At 53.3% G+C, this 24,252-nt stretch overlaps 1 protein-coding gene and 1 long non-coding RNA gene across 7 annotated transcripts in view; one reads left to right on the forward strand and one right to left on the reverse strand.

Moving 5' to 3' along the window:
• Positions 1–6,337, forward strand: part of Src (SRC proto-oncogene, non-receptor tyrosine kinase) — a 48,686-nt gene extending 42,349 nt beyond the window's left edge. For all 6 annotated transcript variants that reach the window (XM_040732627.1, XM_040732626.1, XM_040732629.1 and 3 more), the window contains 6 exons: positions 45–200; positions 1,597–1,776; positions 2,724–2,800; positions 3,567–3,720; positions 3,823–3,954; positions 4,189–6,337. In XM_040732627.1, coding sequence (XP_040588561.1) covers positions 45–200; positions 1,597–1,776; positions 2,724–2,800; positions 3,567–3,720; positions 3,823–3,954; positions 4,189–4,397 — 908 coding nt within the window. In that variant the 3' untranslated portion in view covers positions 4,398–6,337. The remainder of the gene's footprint in view (positions 1–44; positions 201–1,596; positions 1,777–2,723; positions 2,801–3,566; positions 3,721–3,822; positions 3,955–4,188) is intronic.
• On the reverse strand, positions 1,942–21,720 carry LOC121134433. Its single transcript, XR_005871513.1, has 3 exons — positions 21,588–21,720; positions 2,893–2,935; positions 1,942–2,276 (listed from the first exon to the last, which is right to left on the reverse strand). It is a non-coding gene; the product is annotated as an uncharacterized LOC121134433 (long non-coding RNA).
• Between the last annotated feature and the right edge of the window lie 2,532 nt (positions 21,721–24,252).

Consider the following 24,252-nt stretch of genomic DNA (forward strand, 5'->3'; position numbering starts at 1 on the left):
CTGTGGCACCCTGCCTGAGTCCCATTCCCTGCCTCCACCTCCAGAGCATGCTGATGGCCTGTGCCACCGCCTCACTACCGTGTGCCCCACATCCAAGCCTCAGACCCAGGGCCTGGCCAAGGATGCCTGGGAGATCCCCCGGGAGTCCCTGCGCCTGGAGGTCAAGTTGGGCCAGGGCTGCTTCGGAGAGGTGTGGATGGGTAAGGCACACACACCCCTGTCCCCATCCCAGCCAGACAGCTCAAGGACTGTGGGTGTCCCTCTCTTTGTCTCTGTCTTTATTTCATTATTGTGCAGAGTATCACATTTCCTACGACACTCTAAACCCACATGTAACATACTTGCTCATGTCCCTTCCCCCTGACCATGACCCAGCCGGGGTCAGCACTGAGATGGGCACACCCAACTCCCTGTAGCCCCTGCATGTGAAGACTAGGACAGCTGTGTACCAATAGCAGTTGGGGCCTGGGCACCACCGTCCTCCAGGGCCCGTGAGGGTCTGGTCAGGGCTCAGAGCAAGCCTCAGCCTCCTGATGTGAAATGGGGACTGATGTTAAGCTTCAAGAGGCATCTGCATATTAGTGTGCCACAGAAAGAGAAAGTGCCGTGGGGAAGCGTTAGTGGGAAGTCAATGTCCCGTTTCCTGTCTAACCCTGGAGCCCTTGGGAGTCCCCTGTGACAGTGAACTGCAGACAGCCCTAACCAAACCCAGGCCCCTCTGCCACTAGCTGCTCTCTGCCCACCCAGGAGCAGAGGGAGACTGGTTGGGGCTTCGGTGGCCGTACCATTTCACTCTCCTCCCGTCAGAGGGCACTAGAGGGCCTGGGGCCAGGTGCGGAAGGGACGTCCTGGGCTGTGAGGAGGCAAGCCAGCTCCTAAGCTCAGACCAAAAGGAGGGCTTGGGCAGGACCTGGGTGAGCTGCAGCCTTGGTCCTTGTCAACTGTGATTCTTGGCAAGGGTGTCATGGGGATCTGAGAGAGCCTCCCGCCTTGCCTCTTTCTGGGACTCTACACAGACCAGGAGTCACCATAAACAGATCCCTGAACGGCCTGACTCAAGAAGGGCTAGAGAGGTGACATATGCTACCCCCAGACCCAGTCCTGTGACAAGGACTCCCAGGCTGGCCTGTCAGTTCCCTGCCTACTGTGGTATAACTAGGTGTCCCCAGTGTCCTCAGACACAGGCCTCCCTCTTCTCTGTCCTATGCTCTGCTTGCTGATGCCTGGAGTACCTACCAACAGTGCCCTACCCAGAAACGTGGTCACCCCAAGTGAAAGTAGTTGAGATGGGACCTTGGTCACCTGCCCATCAGGCTGTTGTCCTGCTTTCTGGCAACATACCTGATCAATCAATGTCTAGTAGCCACTACAGTTTGTTAGTAGGCTCCAGACATACATTTCCCAGCCCTGGGAGGACTTTCCATTCCTGGGGCTCATTTTGTAAGTGGGAATAGAGTCTCAGTAAGGTCCCTGGCCTTGCCTGAGCCCATTCCATGAGCTGGGGGCGAGGGTGGAGATAGGACCCATGTAGGCCAGCCTAGCCCCAGCACAACAGAATGGTGGCCTTACTGAGGTTGCTATGTCCCTCCCTTACAGGGACCTGGAACGGCACCACGAGGGTTGCCATCAAAACCCTGAAGCCAGGCACCATGTCTCCAGAGGCCTTCCTGCAGGAGGCCCAAGTCATGAAGAAGCTGAGGCATGAGAAACTGGTACAGCTGTATGCCGTGGTGTCAGAGGAACCCATTTACATAGTGACAGAGTACATGAGCAAGGGTAAGACCTCTTCCTGGAGTGAGCTCCAGTTAGGTGCCTGCGCAGGGCAGGCCACACAAGGGCAACTGACTTCTTACCCCGAGCCAACCCTTGATGAGTGGATGGTTACCTGAGGGACTGCCTCGCTCCTTTCATAAATAATAACAAGAAATAATACTTTTTTTTAAAAAGGGATATTCTTTAGTCCTTTACACTGTTAAGATCTCTATTGTTGCTGGCTGGTGTGGTGGCTCACACCCGTAATCCCAGTGCCCGGGGAACTGAAGCAGGGGGATCCTGAGTTTGAGGCAAGGCTGGCTGCATAGCAAGACTGTCTCAGTAAACAGCAATGTGGGGTTGGGGATATAGCGCAGTTGGTAGAATCTCTAGCATGCCCAAGGCCCTGGGTTTGGCCTTAGGCTTAATCCTCAGCACTGCACCAGTTAAGCATGATGACATATACCTGTAATCCAGCACTGAGGGGACAAGGAGGGAAATCAAGAGGTCAAGGCTGGTCTCCACTGCAAACAAACAAACAAACAAAAAATGCATATATAGCCCGCATTACCCCAAAGGTGCCTGCAGCCCTTAGTGATGGCACTCACCAGCCCCAGCCCGCCACTGGCTGGCAGGCTTCGTCCAAATAAACATAATGTGCCTTGGGCTTTACACGTGGTCTTTTCACCTAACATCCTACACACTCACACACACACTCACACTCACACACACACGCACACTCACACACACACGCGCGCACACACACTCACACACACACTCACACTCACACACACACACATACACCACTACAAGGGCCCAGTAGGATTTCTTGGTCTAGCTCCCTAGAGTGCTTACACAAAATTGAGGTTTTTCTCCTTACTGGTTGAGCAGGTGGCCAGGGTCTGGGAGCCACAACTTCCTGCACTGAGAAACCCTGGCAGGGCTAAAGCTGGCTCTCTCTTTCTCTCCAGGGAGTTTGCTGGACTTTCTCAAGGGAGAAACGGGCAAATACCTGCGGCTACCCCAGCTGGTGGACATGGCTGCTCAGGTGAGTCTTCCCTCTGGCTTTCCTATACCTTGAGCTCTTGGGCTCAGAGCGCCCCCTCTAGGAAGCCTGCTTTCATTACACCCAAATCTTACCTTGCCACTCAGTGGAGCCTTTGGTGGTGCCAGGGTGGTAGTTCTGGACAGAGATGCACATATAAATAATTAAAAATAAAAATAAAATATTAAAAGTTTAAAATTTATTATTTTCATTTGATAGATGAAGAAACTGAGACTCAGAGAGGGAACTTGGGACAACAAGGCAGGACCAGGCATATACCTGTGTCTATGGGTCATCTGGGATCTCTTTTTATACCTGTTTCCCTGGCAGCATCTTATTGTGACCTTCCCCATTGCTCCTTACCTGTCCCCTCCCCCACTGAGCTCCGGTCCACCTTTTCTTTTTAAAAATTGTATTTATTTATGTATTTTTTAGGTATGAATGTTCTGTCCACACATATGCCTGCACGCCAGAAGAGGGCATCAGATCCCATTATAGATGGTTGTGAGTCACTGTGTGGTTGCTGGGACTTGAACTCAGGACCTCTGGAAGAGCAGCCAGTGCCTTAACCACTGAACCATCTCTCCAGCTGTGGTCTACCTTTTCAAGCCAGTGATGTTTATTATAAGCTGAATGAATTTCTTGCTTGAAAAGACACGGGATGGGCAAGGCTGTCTCTCCATCCCCGGCAATGACCAGCCCAGGACACCTGCTTACACCCCTGGGATGGGTGTGGGTTGGCCCTGAGCCTGGCTCTCTGTCTCTACAGATTGCCTCCGGTATGGCCTATGTGGAACGGATGAACTATGTGCACCGGGACCTGCGAGCTGCCAATATCCTGGTTGGGGAGAATCTGGTGTGTAAGGTGGCTGACTTTGGTCTGGCCCGGCTCATAGAAGACAACGAATACACAGCCCGGCAAGGTGGGAGCTCCTGGGGGTGCATCCGATGATGTCAGTCCACCAAGTGGAAGTGAGACTAATGCGACAGACTGGTAGTGACACCTTGTGCTTTCTTGCCTTTAGGTGCCAAATTCCCCATCAAGTGGACTGCTCCTGAAGCTGCTCTGTACGGCAGATTCACCATCAAGTCAGACGTGTGGTCCTTCGGGATCCTGCTGACCGAGCTCACCACTAAGGGACGGGTGCCCTACCCTGGTGAGGAGGCCACCCCTGTGACCCTGAACTTGGTCCTAGGGGCAACTCTCACCCCCAGTCCCCACACACACATTCCACCTCTGGGCTTCCTCTTTCCGGGGCTAATGTCTGATCTCAGGTTGCCTCTGGTTAGGGCTGTTAGCCTCAGAGACAGGGTTTTATCCGCCACAGGCTCAAAGCTGTCTAGGCTGCTTCAGTCTCTTGAGCCATCTCCTCACAGCCCTCTGTTCATAGGGATGGTGAACCGTGAGGTGCTGGACCAGGTGGAGCGGGGCTACCGGATGCCTTGTCCCCCCGAGTGCCCTGAGTCCCTGCACGACCTCATGTGCCAGTGCTGGCGGAAGGAGCCTGAGGAGCGGCCCACCTTCGAGTACCTGCAGGCCTTCCTGGAGGACTACTTCACGTCCACCGAGCCGCAGTACCAGCCTGGGGAGAATCTATAGGAACTGTGTGCACAGGACTGTCACCCCTCGACTTCTGGGCGTGGCCTCTGATGCACCTGCCTCCCTTTACCCTGTCTCGGCCTGAGTTGCCTCAGTGATGCCCTTCTGGAACATGGAAGGGCTTCAGGGACTGGGGCAACCTGGAAGGACAGGTTGAGCTGAGGCTGGTACAGTGACTGCCCCAAAGCTGCCCTGGCCACAGGCCCACCCTGTATCCCCTCTGGAGTCCACCTACTTCTCGCAGGAGACACTGGGTGAAGAGCAGGGCTGGGGGGCGCTTTTCCAACCTTAGCCCACCCCACTCACCTGGCTCCTCCCCCCTTTCTTCACTCTGGGTCTGTTTCAAGTTGGCCAAAGAGCCTTTCCAAAGAAGAATGAGGCCCAGCCCTTGGCCAACGTACACTTCCTGCCCCTGGCCGTCCTTGTTGGAGGCTTCTGGGTAGAACACTGGGTCTGGAATCATCTTCTATGGCTCTCAGGCTAGACAGCCAAGGCCTAACCCATGGTGGGATAAGAGTCAGAGTGAGCTCTCCTTCAGCCCTGACCTCCACATAGGACCCTTGGCCATCACCAACACATTGCCCTCATGTCTCTGTTGGAAAAAAGTGAATCCAGGAGGGGCTGTGACTGCCCAAGACCCACGGGTAGTTCAGGGTTGAGGTGGGTTAGCACCTGGTGCTCACTCTGTCTTCCTCAGGAACTAATGAAAACTGTCCTTAAAGGCAATGGACAGGCTGGGGCAGGAGAATGGGTTAAAGGTGGCAGAATTCTGGTGCCATTGATGCTCATGGGTCTGTTGTCGGGAAGAATGGAGTCAAGCAAGACACTGAGCCAGGAACCAAGGGCGGAGAGTGACTGTGTGGACCAGGCTCAGTCACACTGCGGGTGGGTTTTGACCTTAAGAATCAGCCATGAAATGGAGTGAGCTCCCAGAATGCAGAGGCAATCAGGTAGAGGCGGGAGAGGAAAGAAGCTGGGATCGCTAGTCCTCCTGTTTCCAGTCATTTCAACACCTGCCTCCTGCTCTCTGCCCTTAACTCATGGGGAGGGAGGGGAGTTCCTTGGCCAGGGAAAGAAGGGCAAGAATCCTCACTGCCGTGTTCCAGCACTGGCCCTGCCCTCTCTCTGAGCTACAGTCTCTGCCCCCATGACGGTGGCCCCTGCCGTTGCTCAGCCCCTGTATAGATCACAGCCCCAGGTCTGCAGTCCACTGACTGCTTGCTCCCTGACTCTTCTGCCCAGTCTTGGGGTATGTGGTGGCTTCTCTCTGCCTCAGTGTCCCCATCTGTAAGGTGGGTAGTTGATGATTTGTGGCATCTCAACTGAGGGCCCCTGTGTGTATGTGTGTGTGTATACATGTGCCTGTGTGTCTTCCTTTGTGTCCATATTTAACATGTAAGAACACCCCTGCTCTCTCTCCCCAGATATGACCATTTCACCCACTGCCCCATCACAGCAATAATGTCCCAACTGCCGGGGCTTTGAGCCAGCCAGGCCCTGCTTTAGGGAAGGAGGCCAAGCTTGGCCTGCCCTGACATTTCCACTCTCCTCTCATTGTCTCTTGCCCAAGTTTCCCATCCACCTGGCAAGTCTGAACTTGCCACCCTATTCTCCCACCCACTCCAGCTACCCAAGGACCTTTGTATACGGTGGCCTCAACTGTCCTGTTCTCTCTCTCTCTCTCTCTCTCTCTCTCTCTCTCTCACTCTCTCTCTCTCTCTCTCTCTCTCTCTCTCTCTCTCTCTCTCTCTTCCTTTCCTTCTTCCTTTCTTTCACAGTGTTTTGTAGACTTCAGATGACTATGCAGAGGCCTTGGGGACCCTCCATCTCCGGGCAGGGTTTGGGATCCCACATCCCATGGCCCAGGCTTGAGAGACGGGAGACCCTGAACTGGTTGTACATACTTTGCATACTGTCTGATTAAACACGAACAGACCTCAGTTTGGCCGGCTGTTTTTTGGACATCTACTATATGAGGGAGGGAAAGAAGGGTCCTAGGTGTGAGGGGACATAGCAGTTAGGCGCCTTGATTCCTGCAGCTGGGGCTTCCAGACCTGGGGCTGATGGATCAGATGACAGGTGCAGCATGTCTGTACTTACGTGAGGGTCTGTGGGAAGTACCCAGCTTAGGACGAGGGTGCTTGTGAGATATGGGCAGCTAGCAGGGTCGCCCAGCCTGCATGGAGTGTGTTCATGGGTCATCTCAAAGGCTGTGTGTGTGTGTGTGTGTGTGTGTGTGTGTCCCAGAAGGCCTGAGTTGGGTAGGAGTGAACCCATGCAATCCCTGAGCCAGGAGAAGCCATGTCACCTTCCTGGCCTTATCCCCAGCCCCTCCGGAGATCTGAGGAGACTGCGTTTCTCCAGAGTAAACCTGGCCTGCAAATCTCTGCTAGCTGCTGTTAGACCAGAACACTTCAGTTCATGTGCCCTTCACAAACCAGTACCACAGTGGACACCTGAGACCACCCCATTCTTCCCGCTCCACTCCAGCTGCCCAAGGACCTTTGTAAAGGTGGCCTCAACAGTCTGACCCGTTTTCTTTCTTCTGGATGTGTGTCAGGGAGCAAGGCAGGTGTGGATAGGGGCTTATGGCCTTTCTTCTGCTTCCCCACGGCTCTTCTGTTCTCAGTGTGCTCATGCTGTCTGCACACACACACCCTATGCATTTCCAGCTTCATTCCCTGGGCCTGGGCTGGTTCCTCTCTGGAAATCTCTTCCCTCTTACTAGCTGGAGACTCCTGTTCAACCTTCAAGACAAGTCAGCGGTTACAGAACATCCTGCAAGTTTTCTCAGAGCCCTGGAATCTTCTGGGGTGGTCACGGTGGTTCACAGAGCCCCACCCACTGGATCAAGTGCTGGGGGGCTGGCTGAGATGCCCCCAGGCCCAGCCCATGGGGCAAAATCTATGCAGGGGAGGGAGACGGTGGTCACTTTCCTCTCTTCTCCCCACCAGTGCCTTCTCTGGTTTCTAGTTCATGCTGTGGCCCGTGTTAAGTTTGCTTTCACGGGGCTCTGCATGTGAGAGAGACGGGCAGGTACAGACGACAGGAGTGCCATAGCTTGGCCTGGGCCTCCAGCTGCTTCCCTGTGTGACTTCAGAGCGCGAGACCCTGGGGCCCTTTCTGTTGCTTCTACTCTGCATACATCTGTCTTCCAGGAAAACACTTCCCAGGGACAAGAATAGTGTGTGTTTTTTCTTGTAGAATAGGATGGTTCAGAAAAGCATGAAAAAGGGAAAAACAAACAAAAAACCCCCAAGTATCCTTGTACCCCAGACTCACCTGCCCTTCCTGCCCAGTGAATAGGCACTTCCTGGTGGGTGTGTGATTCCTGACTGCCCACCCTTTTCCTTGTCTCTTGGGTTTCTTTGTCTCTGTCCCTTGAGCCCTCATGTACTGACTTATATCTGAGCTGCTGACCATCGTTCCTTCATGGAGAAACTCAGCTAGGCGGTGGTGGCCCACGTCTTGAGTCCCAGCAGAGGCAAGCAGATCTCAGTGAACTCAAGGCCAGCCTGGTCTACAGAGGATTCCAGGACAGCCAGGATGATTACACAGAGAAACCCTGTCTCAAAAAAACAAAAACAAACAAAAGCCTCAGACCAAAGGTCTAGTCTGGGCTCAGCACTGCCCCTGGCCCTGCATGTGGGTTTGTGCATGGTAACCGCTGAGGGCTTGCAAGCCAGCGCTCTGTCCCTGGCCACCTGTTGTGCCCCTACCTTCCTCTGGGTCATGTACTGACCCCCCTGCCATGTACTGTGGGTATAGGGTGTGGACTCTGAGGATACGCATGGGATCTATGGTGTGACTGGGGTAAAGGCTGTGTATGGGTTATAAGGGAGGGTGTGGTGTGGGGTATGTTTGGTATGTGTTATGTGTAGTATGGGGGATGTCGTTGGATTATATGGGGTGGTTGGGGTTTGTTGTATTCGTGTTTTGTGGGGTGTATGGGAGTTGTATAGTGTGCAAGAGGGGCGTGTTAGCTGTGGAGTACAAGTGTGTGGTGTGCACCCACAGCAACATGGCCTGTTGCTCCCTTGCTGTCCACCATAGCTTCTCACCTGTCCTCTGCTCCCTTCCTTCCTTAGGGGTTCTCCGTAGTAAACCTTCCCCATACATACATGTGAGCAGGCATGCAAACACAGGCACACACGCATGCACACACATACTGTGTGCCTTTTCTCTCATCTGTTTCCTTTCCCGTTCTTCTCTTGGGGATTCTGAAGTGGTTTTCAGAGAAAGAGACCACCGGTGGCCGACACACAAAGCTGTGGAAGGTTCTGTGGAGACGGGATTCAGGTCAGCAGGGCCTCCTGGGCACCAGCGTGTCTGCTACATCTGAAGCTCTGACAAGCGTCATGAATCCCTGGTGTCCTTCTGTCTGTCTGTGGGTCACTTCTGCCTATTCCTCCTTTTTAAAAAAAGTGTTGTTTGGTTTTTCAAGACAGGGTTTGTCTGTGTAGCCCTGGCTGTCCTGGGACTTGCCCTATAGACCAGGTTGGCCTCGAACTCAGAGATCAGCCTGGCTCTGCCTTCTGAGTCTGACATTAAAGGCACCACTAGCTCTGGTAGTCTTTCTGTCCCCTCTTCCAAAAAAGATTCCTGAGCTTCAGCTGTAGGTGTTGTGGTGTGGATGTATCTGTTGGGGCCAGTCTTTTGTTGTTTGCATTTAAAAACAAAAACGTGGTCTCACTATAAAGACCCGGCTGGCCTGGACTCACAGAGATTCACCTGCCTCTGCCTCCCCATTGCTGGTGTAAAAGTCCTGTGTCTGCCAGGAGGTTCACCCCTTTAATCCCAGCCCTGGAGAGGCAAGGCAGAGGCAGGCAGAGCTTTTGAGTTTGAGGCTAGCCTGGTCTACAAAGCAAGGTCCAGGACAGCCAGGGCTACACAGAGAAATCCTGTCTTGGGGGGTGGTGAAGGGGAGTCCTGTGTCACCTATTCCCTTTTTTTCATTTATCCTATACCCAGGGTAGTGTGTGTATATGTGTGTGTGTGAGAGAGAGACATCCCTCTGGCTCTGTATTTCTCTGTCCCTGTTTTTTTTACCCTTGCAGATCTGTCTTTCTCATTTGTTCATTCATTCCACAACAAATGCATGTGGCTTTGATGTCTGCAGGTCTGCAAGGGGTGGACCCAGCCCCCATACTAATTCCTACCCTTCAGGCCTGGATTTCTGCAAAGCTCTTCAGCCCCCCACACCCATCCCTGATACTGCCTGCTTTCTCTCCTTGCTCCGGTTTTGGGGGTCACTGCCATCGGCTTGGGGGATGTGTTTCCTTTGACTTCCATGGCTCTTCTGCACACACTAACAGTGGAGCAGCTGTTCCTGCCCAGCTGTGTGTGAGAGGGAGGGGGCAGACAGAGGCCCTCAACCCTTCTTCCATCCTCTCCCTCCCTCCAGGGAGCTGTCCAGTCTCTGCGACTGTGTGTGTGTGTCTGTGTGCGTGCCTGTGTGTGCTCGATATGGGCTGGGGGGCTTCACTCACCCGTTTCCTGCCAGCTTCCAGGTCTCCCTCCTCCATCCTGATTATTCCAGATGTGCTGGCCTCGCTCCGTGCCCTTCCCCCCTTCCCCTCTGTTTTTATAATCTGCAAACTCTGAAAGCAGTCCTCAGCCTCCCTTCTGCCTAAGTGCTCAGAACACTGGTTCCTCCATTCTCTCCCTCACTGGTTCATTCATTTCCTTGATGATTTGTAAGGAGTCCCTGGTGCGGCCCCAACTGTGATTTGGGTACTAGAGAATAAGCTGAATTCACCAACCACCTTCTGTCTAAATGACAAGACAGGACAGAGACAGGCCCTGAGCTTGTCTGGGTGGTAGGGTAGGGCTCCGGGGAAGTGAAAGCCTGGTTATGGTGTGTGTGTGTGTGTGTGTGTGTGTGTGTGTGTGTGTGTGTGTGTGTTAGCATGTATGTATACGTGAGCATGTGTCAGTGTGTGTGTGTGTGTCAGCATGTGGGCATTAGTGTTCGTGTGTGTATATGTGTGTGTCTGTGTGTTAGCATATATGTATGTGTGAGCGTGTGTCAGTGTGTATCTGTGTTAGCATGTATGTGTGTCAGCATGTGGGCATTACTGAGTGTGTGTGTGTGTGTGTGTGTGTGTGTGTGTGTGTGTGTGTGTGTCCTTGGGTCTGCATTCCCCCTTCTTTGCCCAACACCACCTGGACTCTCACAGTCCAGGTGTGTGATCCCCTGAGTTGTATGTGGAATGTGGAACATTTATGTGGGGTGGTTGCATTTTGTCTTGTGGGAGTTTGTGGTGTGTGGCACATGAGGTGTAGTGTGGTACATAGCATATTTGGTGTGTGGTGTGGAATGTGTGGTGTGTGACACGGTGTGTATGTGGCAGGGTTGTGGTGTGACTATGGGTCCATATGGTATGTAAAGCAAGGCGTGTGTGAGCCTTGGTGGTGTGGGCCTGGGTCTCTCCTGTCCTTGGGTCCAGAGGGATCCTGTCAAGGTTCCTTTCACATCAGGCACAGAAATGGCTCCATGTTACCTGCGTTCATAAATCGCCCTGCATTCAGCCCTTACTGCTGTGAGGCGCTATGGTGGGTGGCTGTCTGTCCTGCTTCCTCCCTGCTTCTGTTTCCCAGTCTTTCTTTGTCCCCTTCTCTGTCTCTGCTCCAGGTTAGAGCTCTGTGTGTCGCCTGCTCTGGTACTGATTAGTTTCAATTGAGATGTGATTGCATAGTCCAAAGAGTGCGTCCACTGGCATCCTGCATGCCTTTCTGGTGGTCTTTTCACCCTCCCCCACAGACTCATTAAAGTCCCCTCAGGCGTGGCCTATGGGGTCAGACTACTGCCTTACTAATGTATGGCCTTCCCCGGCTCTGGGGTCGCTACCATTGGCTGGGGAGGTTTTTTGTTTTTCATTCCCATGGTTTTTCAGAAAACACTCATTGTAAAGCAGTTGTTGCTGCCAGACATGTCTCTCCCTCTGTGTGTGTGTGAGAGAGGGGCGGGGGTCCCTGCAGTTCTTGCAAGCCCCAATCTGTGGCCTGTCTGTCTTTTTCATGCCAATCTCCATGGCCTGTGTTTGCCCATTCTTGCAGTCAACACCCTTTGTCCTCCAAGCGTCCAAGTGCATGTGTGTTGTAGCCCGAGACTCCGAGCCTCTCCTTTTCTTGCTTGTCTCCAAGGCATTTCTGAAATCTGCCTGGCCCTGTGTGCAGCATTCAAAGGTGTGTGTGTGTGTGTGTGTGTGTGTGTGTGTGTGTGTGTGTGTGTAAGCTGCCTGGCAACATGTCATCTCTACCACTTTCCCTAATCCTTTGTCCCATTCTGGGGTAATTCCCTGTACATTTTCTTTTGGTCAACACATGCTGAACAGCTCCGGTGAGGGTGAGCTGCAGCTACTGTCGGCTCGGCTCTGTTTTCTCCCGCTGCCTTCTCAGCCTGCAGCTCTCCCCAAGCCTCTCCCAGGCCCTTTGCAGGGTGGGAGGGATCTCCCAGTCTTTGTCCAGTGTTTATGTATGTTCTGCAGATGTGTTCCAAGACCGACCTGCCCATTCCTGTTTGTCTAAGAGTTATTTTCAGTTTTTTCCATGGATTTATAGTTAGTGTGTGTCCACATGGATTGAACTCAGCTCTTTGGGTTTGATGCTGGAGAACTTCACCGATAGAGCCATCTCATTGGCTCTCAGTAATCGTTGCCAGGCTCCTTTCCTTGGGTACCATCACTGGCTTTTCTCTATGAGTATCTGCTTCCCCAGTTCTATTCCCCGTGGTGAGGATCCAGGCATCCAGCGCCTTTACCCTCACTTCCCAGCACCCTAACCCTCAAGGCCCACCCCTTCCTTCCACTCCCAGCCCTATGCCCTTGCCTCACCCCTACCCCACAGGCCACCCTACTAGTTGACATCTTCTCTCAAGGTAACTCCTTACGGCTAAGGGGCTCCAGGGGTTCCCCTTTCTACACTTTCTCCTTGGCCCCATTATTTGTGTTGCTTTTGTCCAGGTCACATGTGAACCTACTCTTGTCACCTTGTCACATGTATGTGTTTTAAATTCTCTCTCTTTGAAAACTTTATAGCTTATAGACTATAGAGTATGTGACTCTGACATTTGTGATTCCCCCATTATTATTGACATTTGTTTTAAATTACAATCTATTAGGGTATTTTAAAGAATAGTTACATAGTTATTTAGGAGTGTGTGATTGTGTGTGTGTGTGTGTGCATGCATATGCCCCATGTGGAATTCAAAGGATATTATATATTATTATTATTATTATTATTATTATTATTATTATTTTGAGACGGGGCCTCTCTATGTAGCTCTGGCTGTCCTGGAACTCATTATGTAGATGAGGCTGGCCTCAAACTCAGAGATCCCCTGCCTCTGCCTCCTGTGTGCTGTGACTTCAGGGGTGCTCAACGATGCCCAGCTTGTCCACTCTGGCTTCTCTTTCAGGGGCTCCTCTGTCTTTATTCATTCAGCTCACATTTTTCAAAAGGCTCTGTAAGTATCGACTCTCTTCTGTCTCTTTCCGCTCCCTCCCCAAGTTTCATTTAATTCTGCCTCTATGCTGTGTGTGTGTGTGTGTGTGAGAGAGAGAGAGAGAGAGAGAGAGAGAGAGGGAGAGAGAGCAATGTGTGTGTGAGAGAGAATGTGTGTGTGAGAGAGAGAGAGAGGGAGAGAGAGCAATGTGTGTGTGAGAGAGAATGTGTGTGTGAGAGAGAATGTGTGTGTGAGAGAGAATGTGTGTGTGAGAGAGACAGAATGTGTGTGTGTGAGAGAGAGAATGTGTGTGTGAGAGAGAATGTGTGTGTGAGAGAGACAGAATGTGTGTGTGTGAGAGAGAGAATGTGTGTGTGAGAGAGAGAATGTGTGTGTGAGAGAATGTGTGTGTGAGAGAGAATGTGTGTGTGTGAGAATGTGTGTGTGAGAGACAGAATGTGTGTGTGAGAGAATGTGTGTGTGAGAGAGAGAATGTGTGTGTGAGAGAATGTGTGTGTGAGAGAGAATGTGTGTGTGAGAATGTGTGTGTGAGAGACAGAATGTGTGTGTGAGAGACAGAATGTGTGTGTGAGAGACAGAATGTGTGTGTGTGAGAGAGAAAATGTGTGTGAGTGTGAGAGAGAGCTCGAGAGAGAGCAATGTGTGTGTGAGAGAATGTGTGTGTGTGAGAGAGAGAGAGAGAGAGAGAGACAGAGAGAGAGAGAGAGAAAGGGAGGGAGGGAGGGAGAGAACAGAGTGTGGGGGAGGGGTCTGGCTCTTCACGTCTTCCTCCCTCTCTGCTTCTTCAACCCTGGCCTCTCTTTCTCTCCCACCCCTCCTGGGCAGTCCTACTAGACATTTTCAGGAGTGACCAGCCTGATTTCTCCCTCAGCTACTCCCTCCCTTGCTGTCTCTGAGGGGTGGACTGGGATTCTGGCCTCCCTCCTTTCCTGATTTCTCCCTCCTTTGCGAGCTCTTTGCTCCCTGGAGTACCCAGCCTCAGACCCACACGCCTGACGTGGTCTGTCTTTCCTACTCGAGAATGGCCCTCCGGCCCCATGTTGCCTGGATCTCCTCAGCCCCTGACCCACTGGACTTTCTGCTGCCCCCTGACCCAGGCTCTCAGGAGCTCGCCTGCCTTCCAGCGTCTCCCCACTCTGTTGGGATTGTCCTCAGCCTCTAGGAACACCAGCCCACCCTCCCTACACCCAAGGGCTCCTAGCTCTTTCTCTTGCCCACCCCCTGTCCCTACGGATGGTCTCAGCACCCCTCTGTAGGAACCACCCTGGTGTCTGTCCCCCAGTGTAGGTCTCTCAGCATTCCAAACTCACTTCTAAGCCACCCTGCTTTTGTGCTGGTCCTGCCTAGAGGCCCACACTGTAGCCTTCACCACCCACTTAGAACCCCAAGTTTGGCCAACACATCTGTGTCCTGTTTATGAGATTCTCCCCAATAGACCCTGCTCCCCTCCGGGGCCTGGCGTCTCTGCCACCTGTCCCTTGGTATAGCGGCTACCCGTGGTCTTCCTTCACCAGACACATCGGAGTGTCCGACAACTGCCTTCTCTCTGTCGGGCAGCCCAGAGAGGTAGACATTTAGCTTGGGTGGTGGGACACCACTCCTCCTCATCTGAACTCCTCAGCTCCTCTGCTTCCCTTCCCCTCTGCCTCACCCTTGAGGTGTGTCTGGTGACTGCCCAAATCCCCACAAGCCCTGCCTATCACAGAGGGAGGGACTGTGAGCCCTTGCCCCAGAGGACAGGAGTCTGTCACCTGTGGGTGTTGGAATGTCTCTCTGCGGGTCAGCTGTGCATCTAACTTGCAAGTGTCAGTGGGCATGTGTCTGGCACTCCATGTGTTGGGGCGGAGGCCCAGCTGGCTGTATTTGCCTATCTGTATGTGGGTCACTGGTCATTCTGCTAGTGCCGGTGGTGATTTGTGTGTCTGTGTCTCCCGTCTGTGAGTTGGTGTGTCCTTCCTTTTCTCTGTGGTGTTTCCACCATCCTCCGACCCTTTCTCTGTGCCCCTCCTTCCCTGAAGCCCCTCTCCTGGGGACTTTGCTGGGGTCTGTGTGTCGGTGTCTGGGCATGGCAGCCTCACAGGCGAAGTGCGTCACGGCTCTGGCTGAGAGGGCTCAGCGTGGGCTCAGCTTGTGTGCGCGTCATCCTGAGCCCCGGCGGAGGGGGGGTCTCTCCTCGCCTGAGGCTCCCACTCTGGTAGCTCCCTCTCTCCCTCCTTCCCTCCCTTTTTCTCAAGCTGTCTTTTTCCTTCCCGCCTCTGTCTGTGCCCCATTCCTTCCTCCCCAGAGCTCCTTCCTCATGTTGCCCTTCTGGTGGCCTCTGCTGCAGAGTCAGTGTTGGGAGAACTTTTGGGGTCCATCTGAATCTTCCATCAAGTCTCCCACAGGAGTGGAACTGGTCAGGGTGCATCTCGTGACCTTATAGTCTTCCCTCCACCTGTTCTCTAGAGCACCCTATCACAGAATAAAGTCCCAGGGCTAACCACAGCCAGTGTCCGAAGAAGACCGGCTCCAGCCCAGCTCCTCTTCCTCGCCTCCGGTCTCTCTTGCTGCTCGCCCTGTGCCTCCCTCTGCCCAGCCGTCCCTTAAACAGGACAAGGCGCTCCTTTGTGCCCTTGACCCCCCTGCTGGGGCAGAGCCTTGCTCGCCTCCTTCAGGTCTCTGCTCCTGTGATCCTCTTTAGGGCCCTAGCGTCCTCCGTCCCTGACTTCTCCGCTGTCAGCTTATGCATTTTGCTTTGGGTATATTCCAGTCTCTCACATCAGTCTCTCTTTGCGAGGTTGGTTCCCCCGCCCTCCACCGTTCCTCCGCCTCTAGCCTGTGCCTCCAGATCCCTTCCCCTCAGGGACCTGCTTCCCAGCTCCCTGAGCTCCACCCGTTCAAGCCTTGTGGCCTCCACACTGTGGTGTCACCCTCTGTCCCTGCTTGTTGAATTCCAAAGATTCCGCTATTACTTTCTTAATTAAAAACTTTAAAATTGAGGTGAAACCTCACGCCACCTAAAACTGGCTTCAGGAGGTGAACAACTCAGAGCCTGAGTAATTCCCAGTGTGTGAGGTTGTCCCTGGAAACATTGTCTGTGCACTTTCTGTTGGGCATCTGTTCTGGACATAGCATGTGAACGGGATCTCGGCACGTGACTTCTTCATTTACTGCTATTTTGAGGGCTCATCCAGTGGGCATGGGCTCACCCCTACGGAGGCTGGTTTCCTGCTTCACTCCTTTCCAAGGCCCATGACCTTTACTATCTTTAGGAGCTGCACTCTGATGATCCAGGTCAGCCGGCTGGCTCTGAGGCTGTGGCCCACAAGTCTCCTTTCCCAGTTGCCCCTGGTGTGCTCCTTCGCCCTGTTCTTCTTTGCCAGTTTCTCCTGCTACCCTTGGCTGGCCCCCTAGCCCTGATCCCTGTGTCACCCTGTCTGTCTGTCTGTCCTCTGCTTCAGACACCCTGTCCCTTGCAGCTCTAGAGTGGATGCAGTTCAGGCCTTAGCCTGGTGGTGGCACACTTTCCACACCCCACCCTCCTTTGTCACCGGCTGGGATGGGATGGCCCCCAGCATCCAGATGGCCAGCCACACACCTTCTTGCCTCAGGGCCTTTGTACCTGCTACCTTCCCTGCCACAGGGTGCAGCCTGACTTGCCTTGGGCTGCCATCTGGCTGAAAGCCCCACCCCAAGTGTGTGAGTGACTTCTGATGCTCCCCGTCACTTGGTACTCTACACCCATGCAGTTAGCATCTTTCCTCTGATGGGAAGAGCTCCCAGAACAGCCTCCGCCCTGCCGTGTGTGGAGGCATCGGGGTGTCCATCAGGGCGACTCTACCACTGTGGGCTCTCCTCCGGCAACTGTAGAGAAAGCCAGAGGGTGAGAAGGACGGAGAAGAGAGATGTGCCCCAGGGCCAGCACTTCCCTCCCTCTGCCCCTTTTCTTAGTGTTAGCTGGATGGCTCTGGGCACCTCGGGTGAGCACCAGAGTGTGTGTGCCCATGTGTGCACAGGAGATGCTGCTGCATACTAGGTCTCTCTTCTCTCAGTAGGACTGTCTGTCTGTCTGTCCAGATGACTCTCTTACTGTACTGTTTTCTTCTCTGCTCTAGTGCTGGCCTTTCTGCAGGGATGCTTGTTTTTGTGCTCTGGGAGCCAGACTTTCATCCTCCATTTAGTGTGTGAGTGTGTGTGTGTGTGAGAGAGAGAGAGACAGAGACAGAGAGAATGTGAGTGTGTGAGAGAGAATGTGTGTGTGAGTGTGTGTGAGAGAGACAGAGACAGAGAGAGAGAAAATGTGAGTGTGAGTGTGTGAGAGAGAATGTGTGTGTGAGTGTGTGTGAGAGAAAGTGTGAGTGTGTGTGTGAGAGAGAGAGACAGAGACAGACACAGAGAGAGAGAGAATGTGTGTGAGTGTGTGTGAGAGAAAGTGTGAGTGTATGAGAGAGAGATGTGTGTGAGAGAAAGTGTGAGTGTGTATGAGAGAATGTGTGTGAGAGAAAGTGTGAGTGTGTGTGTGAGAGAGAGAGACAGAGACACACAGAGAGAGAGAGAAAGCGTGAGTGTGTGTGAGAGAGACAGAGACAGACACACACACAGAGAGAAAGCGTGAGTGTGTGTGTGAGAGACAGAGACACACACAGAGAGAGAGAAAGCGTGAGTGTGTGTGTGAGAGAGACAGAGACAGACACACACACAGAGAGAAAGCGTGAGTGTGTGTGTGAGAGACAGAGACACACACAGAGAGAGAGAGAAAGCGTGAGTGTGTGTGTGAGAGAGACAGAGACAGACACACACAGAGAGAAAGCGTGAGTGTGTGAGAGAGACAGAGACACACACAGAGAGAAAGCGTGAGTGTGTGTGTGAGAGACAGAGACAGACACACACAGAGAGAAAGCGTGAGTGAGTGTGTGAGAGACAGAGACACACACACAGAGAGAGAAAGCGTGAGTGTGTGTGTGAGAGACAGAGACACACGACACACAGAGAGAAAGCGTGAGTGTGTGTGAGAGACAGAGACAGACACACACAGAGAGAAAGCGTGAGTGTGTGTGAGAGAGAGACAGACACACAGAGAGAGAAAGCGTGAGTGTGTGTGAGAGAGACAGAGACAGACACACACAGAGAGAGAAAGCGTGAGTGTGTGTGTGAGAGACAGAGACACACACAGAGAGAGAAAGCGTGAGTGTGTGTGTGAGAGACAGAGACAGACACACAGAGAGAGAAAGCGTGAGTGTGTGTGAGAGAGACAGAGACAGACACACACAGAGAGAGAAAGCGTGAGTGTGTGTGTGAGAGACAGAGACACACACAGAGAGAGAAAGCGTGAGTGTGTGTGAGAGAGACAGAGACACACACACAGAGAGAAAGCGTGAGTGTGTGTGAGAGACAGAGACAGACACACACAGAGAGAAAGCGTGAGTGTGTGTGAGAGACAGAGACACAGAGACAGAGAGAGAAAGCGTGAGTGTGTGTGAGAGACAGAGACACACACAGAGAGAAAGCGTGAGTGTGTGTGAGAGAGAGACAGACACACACACAGAGAGAAAGCGTGAGTGTGTGTGAGAGACAGAGACACACACACAGAGAGAAAGCGTGAGTGTGTGAGAGAGACAGAGACACACACACACACAGAGAGAAAGCGTGAGTGTGTGAGAGAGACAGAGACAGACACACACAGAGAGAAAGCGTGAGTGTGTGTGTGAGAGACAGAGACAGACACACAGAGAGAGAAAGCGTGAGTGTGTGAGAGAGACAGACACACACAGAGAGAGAAAGCGTGAGTGTGTGTGAGAGAGACAGAGACAGACACACACAGAGAGAGAAAGCGTGAGTGTGTGAGAGAGACAGAGACACACACGAGAGAGAGAAAGCGTGAGTGTGTGTAGAGAGACAGAGACACAGAGAGAGAGAGAAAGCGTGAGTGTGTGTGTGAGAGACAGAGACACACACAGAGAGAGAAAGCGTGAGTGTGTGTGAGAGACAGACACACACACAGAGAGAAAGCGTGAGTGTGTGAGAGAGACAGAGACACACACAGAAAGAAAGCGTGAGTGTGTGTGTTCGCAGTACTCTTCCCTTTATCCGTCCTGTATTTATGATGTGCTTGCAGCACATGGCCCCCCAGCTCTCTGCCCCTCCCTCTGCACCTGCATGTCCCCCGCTCCTCTCTCCAAGCCCTCTGTGTGCGGGCTGAGCTGTCAGCGCCTCTCATTTCTCTGTCTCCAGTCTCTCTCTCTCAGCACCCCCTCCACTCTTCCTTCCCCTCTTGGCCAGTCTCCTCCCAGCTCACTTTTTCCAGATGTGCCACGTCTGACTGCTTCATGCCTCATGGTTCCCTAACTCATTTCCCCCTCAGGCTCTGTCTTCCCCTCTTCATCCAGTGTGTGTGTGTGTGAGAGAGAGAGAGAGAGAGAGAGAGAGAGAGAGAGAGAGAGAGAGAGAGAGAGAGAGAGAGAGAGAGAGAGAGAGAGAGAGAGACAGAGACAGAGAGACAGAGACAGAGAGAGAAAGAGAAAGAGAGAGACAGAGAGAGAGAGAGAGAGAGAGAGACAGAGAGAGAGACAGGGACACAGAGAGAGAGAGAGGGACACACACACACACACACACACAGAGAGAGAGAGAGGGACAGAGAGAGAGACAGACAGACAGACACTCAGACAGAGAGAGAGAGAGGCACACACACACACACAGAGAGAGAGAGAGAGAGAGAGAGAGAGAGAGAGAGAGAGAGAGAGAGAGAGAGCCTATTGTTTCCTTCCACTCCCTCCCTCTGCCTGCCCCTATTTGCCAGGCTCCTCCAGGCGGCTGTCTTGGAGTCCTGTCTTTTTTGCCACCCTGTGCCTCATTGGGGCTCACTCACTCCTGGGTGCCCAGTTCTTCATGCCACCCCCACATTGCCCTCCCTCCTGAGCTCTGGACGCAGAGGATCTGAAGCCAGATATGTGGACCGGTCATTCCCTCGCTGGTCAGCTGTGCCTCCAATGCCTCAGAAAGCCCCTACCTTCCCCTAGGAAGCTCTGTCAACCCACTCTCTGCTGCTACTCCCTTCAGGCCGCCCTGACCTAACCAGGGAAGGACCTCTCCGGCTTCCTCTGAGACCTCCTTCCACTCAGCAATGCCCCGCCTCAACCACATCAGCCTTAGGATGTGTAAAGAACACAGCTGCCTCCTGGCCTACTGGCTGGGGTGGGTGTGGGTGGGCGGTGCCCCGCTCCCTGCCATGCCCTTCCCCTCCACTCCATGTCCTTCTGCTCCTGCAAGTGTGAGCCCCAGGCCGGCCAAACAGCTCTCCCTTTGCCCCTTCTCCCTTCTGCTTTCCTGCCAGAGCTTCCTCTGTGTCCTGAGCTCCAGGGCTGTCTTCTAGAGGAGCCCTGCCTGCCTGCCCCACTGCCTGGTCTCAGGCTCTCTCATTCCAGTCCAGACTCTGTCCCTCTACACCTCTGTCACCGGCCCTCTGGTCCATTATTGAGACTGTCTCCCTGCTCCATTCTCCTTCTGCCCTGGGTCCCTCCCCATTGATTTCTTCATTCACTCATTCGAGCCTCACTGAATTTAGCCACCACTCTGGAGTCTTAGCAGGATGTTGGAGTGCTGGTGTCCATATGTCCCCTGGTCACTGTCTGCTTGTCTTTCTTCTACCTCCCTGTCTCTGTGACCCTTTTCACTTAGGCTGCAGGTGTTTACACGTGTCATCTCATCTCTGTAGCTGCCTCCCTGTGTGCTCGCTCTGTCTCCCTGGGGCACTCATGGGTACTCTTGCTATTCAGAAAGTAGGACGCAATTTTCTTCTAAATTGTCGTCCCTGAGTACAAAAAGCTTTGTTACCTTTGTAATAGGAAAAGCAAACAACCGTCATAGCCCTCCCCACCGTGAGGGTGGACTGAGCCTATTGTAACATTGTTACTGAGTTATGAAGGTTGGAGTGGTACAAGTGTGTCCCTACCCAGCTTCCCCCTCCGCTGTCCCTCTCTCCTCTCCTCTTTTTGTCTCTTAGAGATTTCTGGAATTTCACTCTCTGAGCTCATTCTGTGAGCCTGAAGGGTGCGTGTGTGCGTGTGCCTCCCCCACTCTCACTGCTTCTGAAGCCTCTCCATGGGCTTTGCTCCCACTCCGTGGACTGCTTCGTTCTTTGTGAAATGACATTTATTGTTTTCCTTCGGCTTCAGACAGAATACGTGTTTACCTTAGAAAAAGTAGGGAGAAAAAAGTGCATGAAAAAGAATATAGCATGAAATGCCACGGTGTCCACCTCTCAGTGAGGAAGGACTGGGGGGCTCTGGGGTGTCTCACCACCTCTTCGCGTGGGGTTTCTCTTTGCTCGGTTTTCTGCTCCTCACCTATGCGCCCTGCTAAAGCCTTTGGGAGCCCCAGCTTAGGGAGTTGGCTTTGTCTGGAAAGTCCATCCGAGATGTCTGCTTCTATCGGGGTGTATGCGTTGTGGGGAGCAGAGGTGACATGGGGAGGGACACCTTGAGTTGGGTGTCTTCTTTCTCTCCCCGTGCCTGCTTGTGTTTCAAGGATATGACAGTGCCCCAGTCCTCTGTGCCCCCCTTTGTCCTTTGGGATGGGGAATAGAATCGAGGAGGGACAGGAGGCTTACAGGTGTTTCTAAAAGATTCCCTGCAGAACTAAGGGTGATCTGGGAAGTGCCCGGGCAGGGAAAGCTACCCAGTGTCTCGCCCTTAGGCTCCCTGGCAGAACTCCATGGGTCTCCATCTGTCCCTGCCCTCTGTACTTACCCCTCCAGGCTCTCGGCTCAATCTTGCTTAGCCTCTGTCGAGTGCTCCAGAGCTTCAGTGTCTGACGCTGTGGGTTCAAACCTTGTTCATGTCCTCAGAAAAGTGGCACCTCTGGAGCAGCGTCTTGGCCTGCAAAGTGGGGACAGGAAGGGCTTCAAGACCAAACATGACAGTCAGTGTGGAGAATGCTTGGTGCACGGTGGCAAGTGACAGATGGAAACCAGGTCACAGAGCCAAGGAATAGCTTGGTGACCACCCACCACTTCCTTCTTTCTGGCTGGATCATGGTAGTGGGTCCCAGCCAGCCAACTCTGTCCCCTCCACAACTTTCCACAGTCCACTGCCTTTTTGGTGAGCCCCGTTCCCTGCTCAGCCCTGTGTCACAGTCCAGTGGCATCACAGTTGTCCCACACCTGGCACAGGAGGCACCCCATGGGCTCAGACACCGCCTCACAGCCAGGCTGCCCGAAGTGACCCCGTGCTGTCAGTACATGGTCAGGAGGCTCTGGGACCCTGACCTCTGCCACTCAAGCTTGGGCTGCCCTGTCTCTTGTCAGTCTTTTCCCAGAACATTTCCATGGAATCTGGCTTCTAGCCAAGTCCCTTGTTCTGGCTTGGCCTTGGTTGCGGGCTCCTTCAGTGGCCTGTGGTCTGCTTGGAAGTGCCTGGTGTGCAGAGGGAACCAAGGAGGAGGGCAGTAAGAGGTGTGGTCCGAAGACAGCGAGGTTCTTAGCTTGACCCTGAGCCAGCTCTGCCCGTCTCTGCCTCCTCAACTCTCCAGGAAGGCCCAGCCATCCTCGATAAGACTTCAGGCAGTGGCTGGGGGGTGGGTGTGGAGTTGGCACCAGGCAGGTCTGCAGCTCAGGATGCCCACTTCCCCTTCTGGCAAGCTTCTCACTCTGAGCCTCAGTTTCCTCCAGACTGGATCGAAACTGGCAGTGGACGTTTGAGTCAGAGTGGCTCACATGAAGGGTGATGGTTACATAGGACTTACACGAGGGTTTGCCATGTGACCGGTGCTGCTGGATGTTTGCGCTCGCGCTGCATACATACATTCCTGCCACTGTCTCTGCCCTTTCCACTGGGATCTATGTCCATTCCTGGCCTGTAGTGTAGGTGAACTTGTAAATGGGTAACACAGGGCCCTTCCCAGGAGCTGACCTGAAGGCTGGCCAAGAGATGTACAGATGGGTGTGTGTGTGTGTGTGTGTGTGTGCGCTTGGGGGGGCAGTGTGCAGCAAAGCTGGACCAGGCTCAGAGGGAATTGAATTCAGCTTTAGATACCAGCAGTGAGAGAAAGGAGACAGAGGTTTCTGGATGGAAGACCTGGCTGGGCAAGCCCAGGCCCAATACAAAGCCCAGGATGTAGCGCCAAGTCTGCCCTGAAGGTGCTGGGAGGGATGGAGTTGATTCAGGCTCTGGAAGTGGAGCCAGGAGGTGTTAGTGAGAGACCAGGAGACAGAGGAGGGAGGGGCAGAGGGAACAAAGGAGAAAGACAGAGAGGGAGGACAAGGGGGCCTCAAGCATGCCACAGGTGACAAAGGGAGATATGAGCTTGGAGGAAGATCCTAAAAAGGGAGTATGCCCAGGGGGCTGACGGTGTGTTGACACCTGAGGGGTAGTCTTAGTCTTGAGAAGAGCCTGGGCCAACCTAAGAAAGATCTATGACTCCCTAGGGCTTGCTTTAACCCACTGGCCATTGGGAGCTAGCAAAATCTGTGGTGCGTGAGTGTGACCCTGTGACCAGGGTGGAGCTTGGCAACAGGGCCTTAGGCATCAGGTGAAGAACGGCCGGCTGTGTGGAGGATTGAGTGCCCGTCAGGGAAGGAGGAGGGAGGGGGTTGCTGTATTCAGGTGTGGCCCTTCCTAGGTGCTCAGGGGGATCGAGAACAGATGAGTGAGGGAAATCATGAAGGCCTGTGTGTAGTGAGAGTCAGGGAGGGGGCCTGATCTGAAAGATTGGGGACAGAAGTGCCCTTCACCAACACAGGGCCCCCAGCTCCTAGCCTCCCTGTGCTGTGCCCTCTGCTGGGCCACCAGCTTCCTTGCTATTCCTTGTCTCGTATGTTCCATCCTACCACCACCACACCGACTGAGGTGAGCAGCCTGCCTTGGGGATCCCAGGACCCTTGGGTGTACCACTGTGGCTGCTGTGACCACATCTCTTGTGAGTAGCTCTCTCGTCTGTCTGGTGTTCCTACAGACTGGGAATGTTGAGGGCAGGTCTGGCACAGGGTCCCTCTGGTCTGGGCACAAATGAGGCATCTGGAGACCCTGCAGAGCATCTGAGAGGATGGCACAATTTTCCTTTCCATCTGGAAAACTTGTCCATACCCTTCAAGACCCAGGTCAATTACTAAGATGCCTCCTGTTCGCAAGTGACTGATACATGGTTATCCAAGTGAGTTGCAGGTCACAGTATGGTGTGTCCTTTATCAACATTGGTCTTCCTTGTTCTCTCTCTCTCTCTCTCTCTCTCTCTCTCTCTCTCTCTCTCTCTCTCTCTCTCTCTCTCTCTCTCTCTGTGTGTGTGTGTGCTTGTCTGCCAAGGACAGAAGAGGGTGTTAGAGCCCCTGGAGCTGGAGTTGGTGAGCTTTTAAGGAACGGAACTCTGGTCCTCTGCATGAGCATGAAGCACTCTTAATTGCCCAGCCATCTCTCCAGC

The sequence above is a fragment of the Mesocricetus auratus genome, unplaced genomic scaffold (assembly GCF_017639785.1).
Source record: "Mesocricetus auratus isolate SY011 unplaced genomic scaffold, BCM_Maur_2.0 Super-Scaffold_100028, whole genome shotgun sequence".
NCBI lineage: Eukaryota > Metazoa > Chordata > Mammalia > Rodentia > Cricetidae > Mesocricetus > Mesocricetus auratus.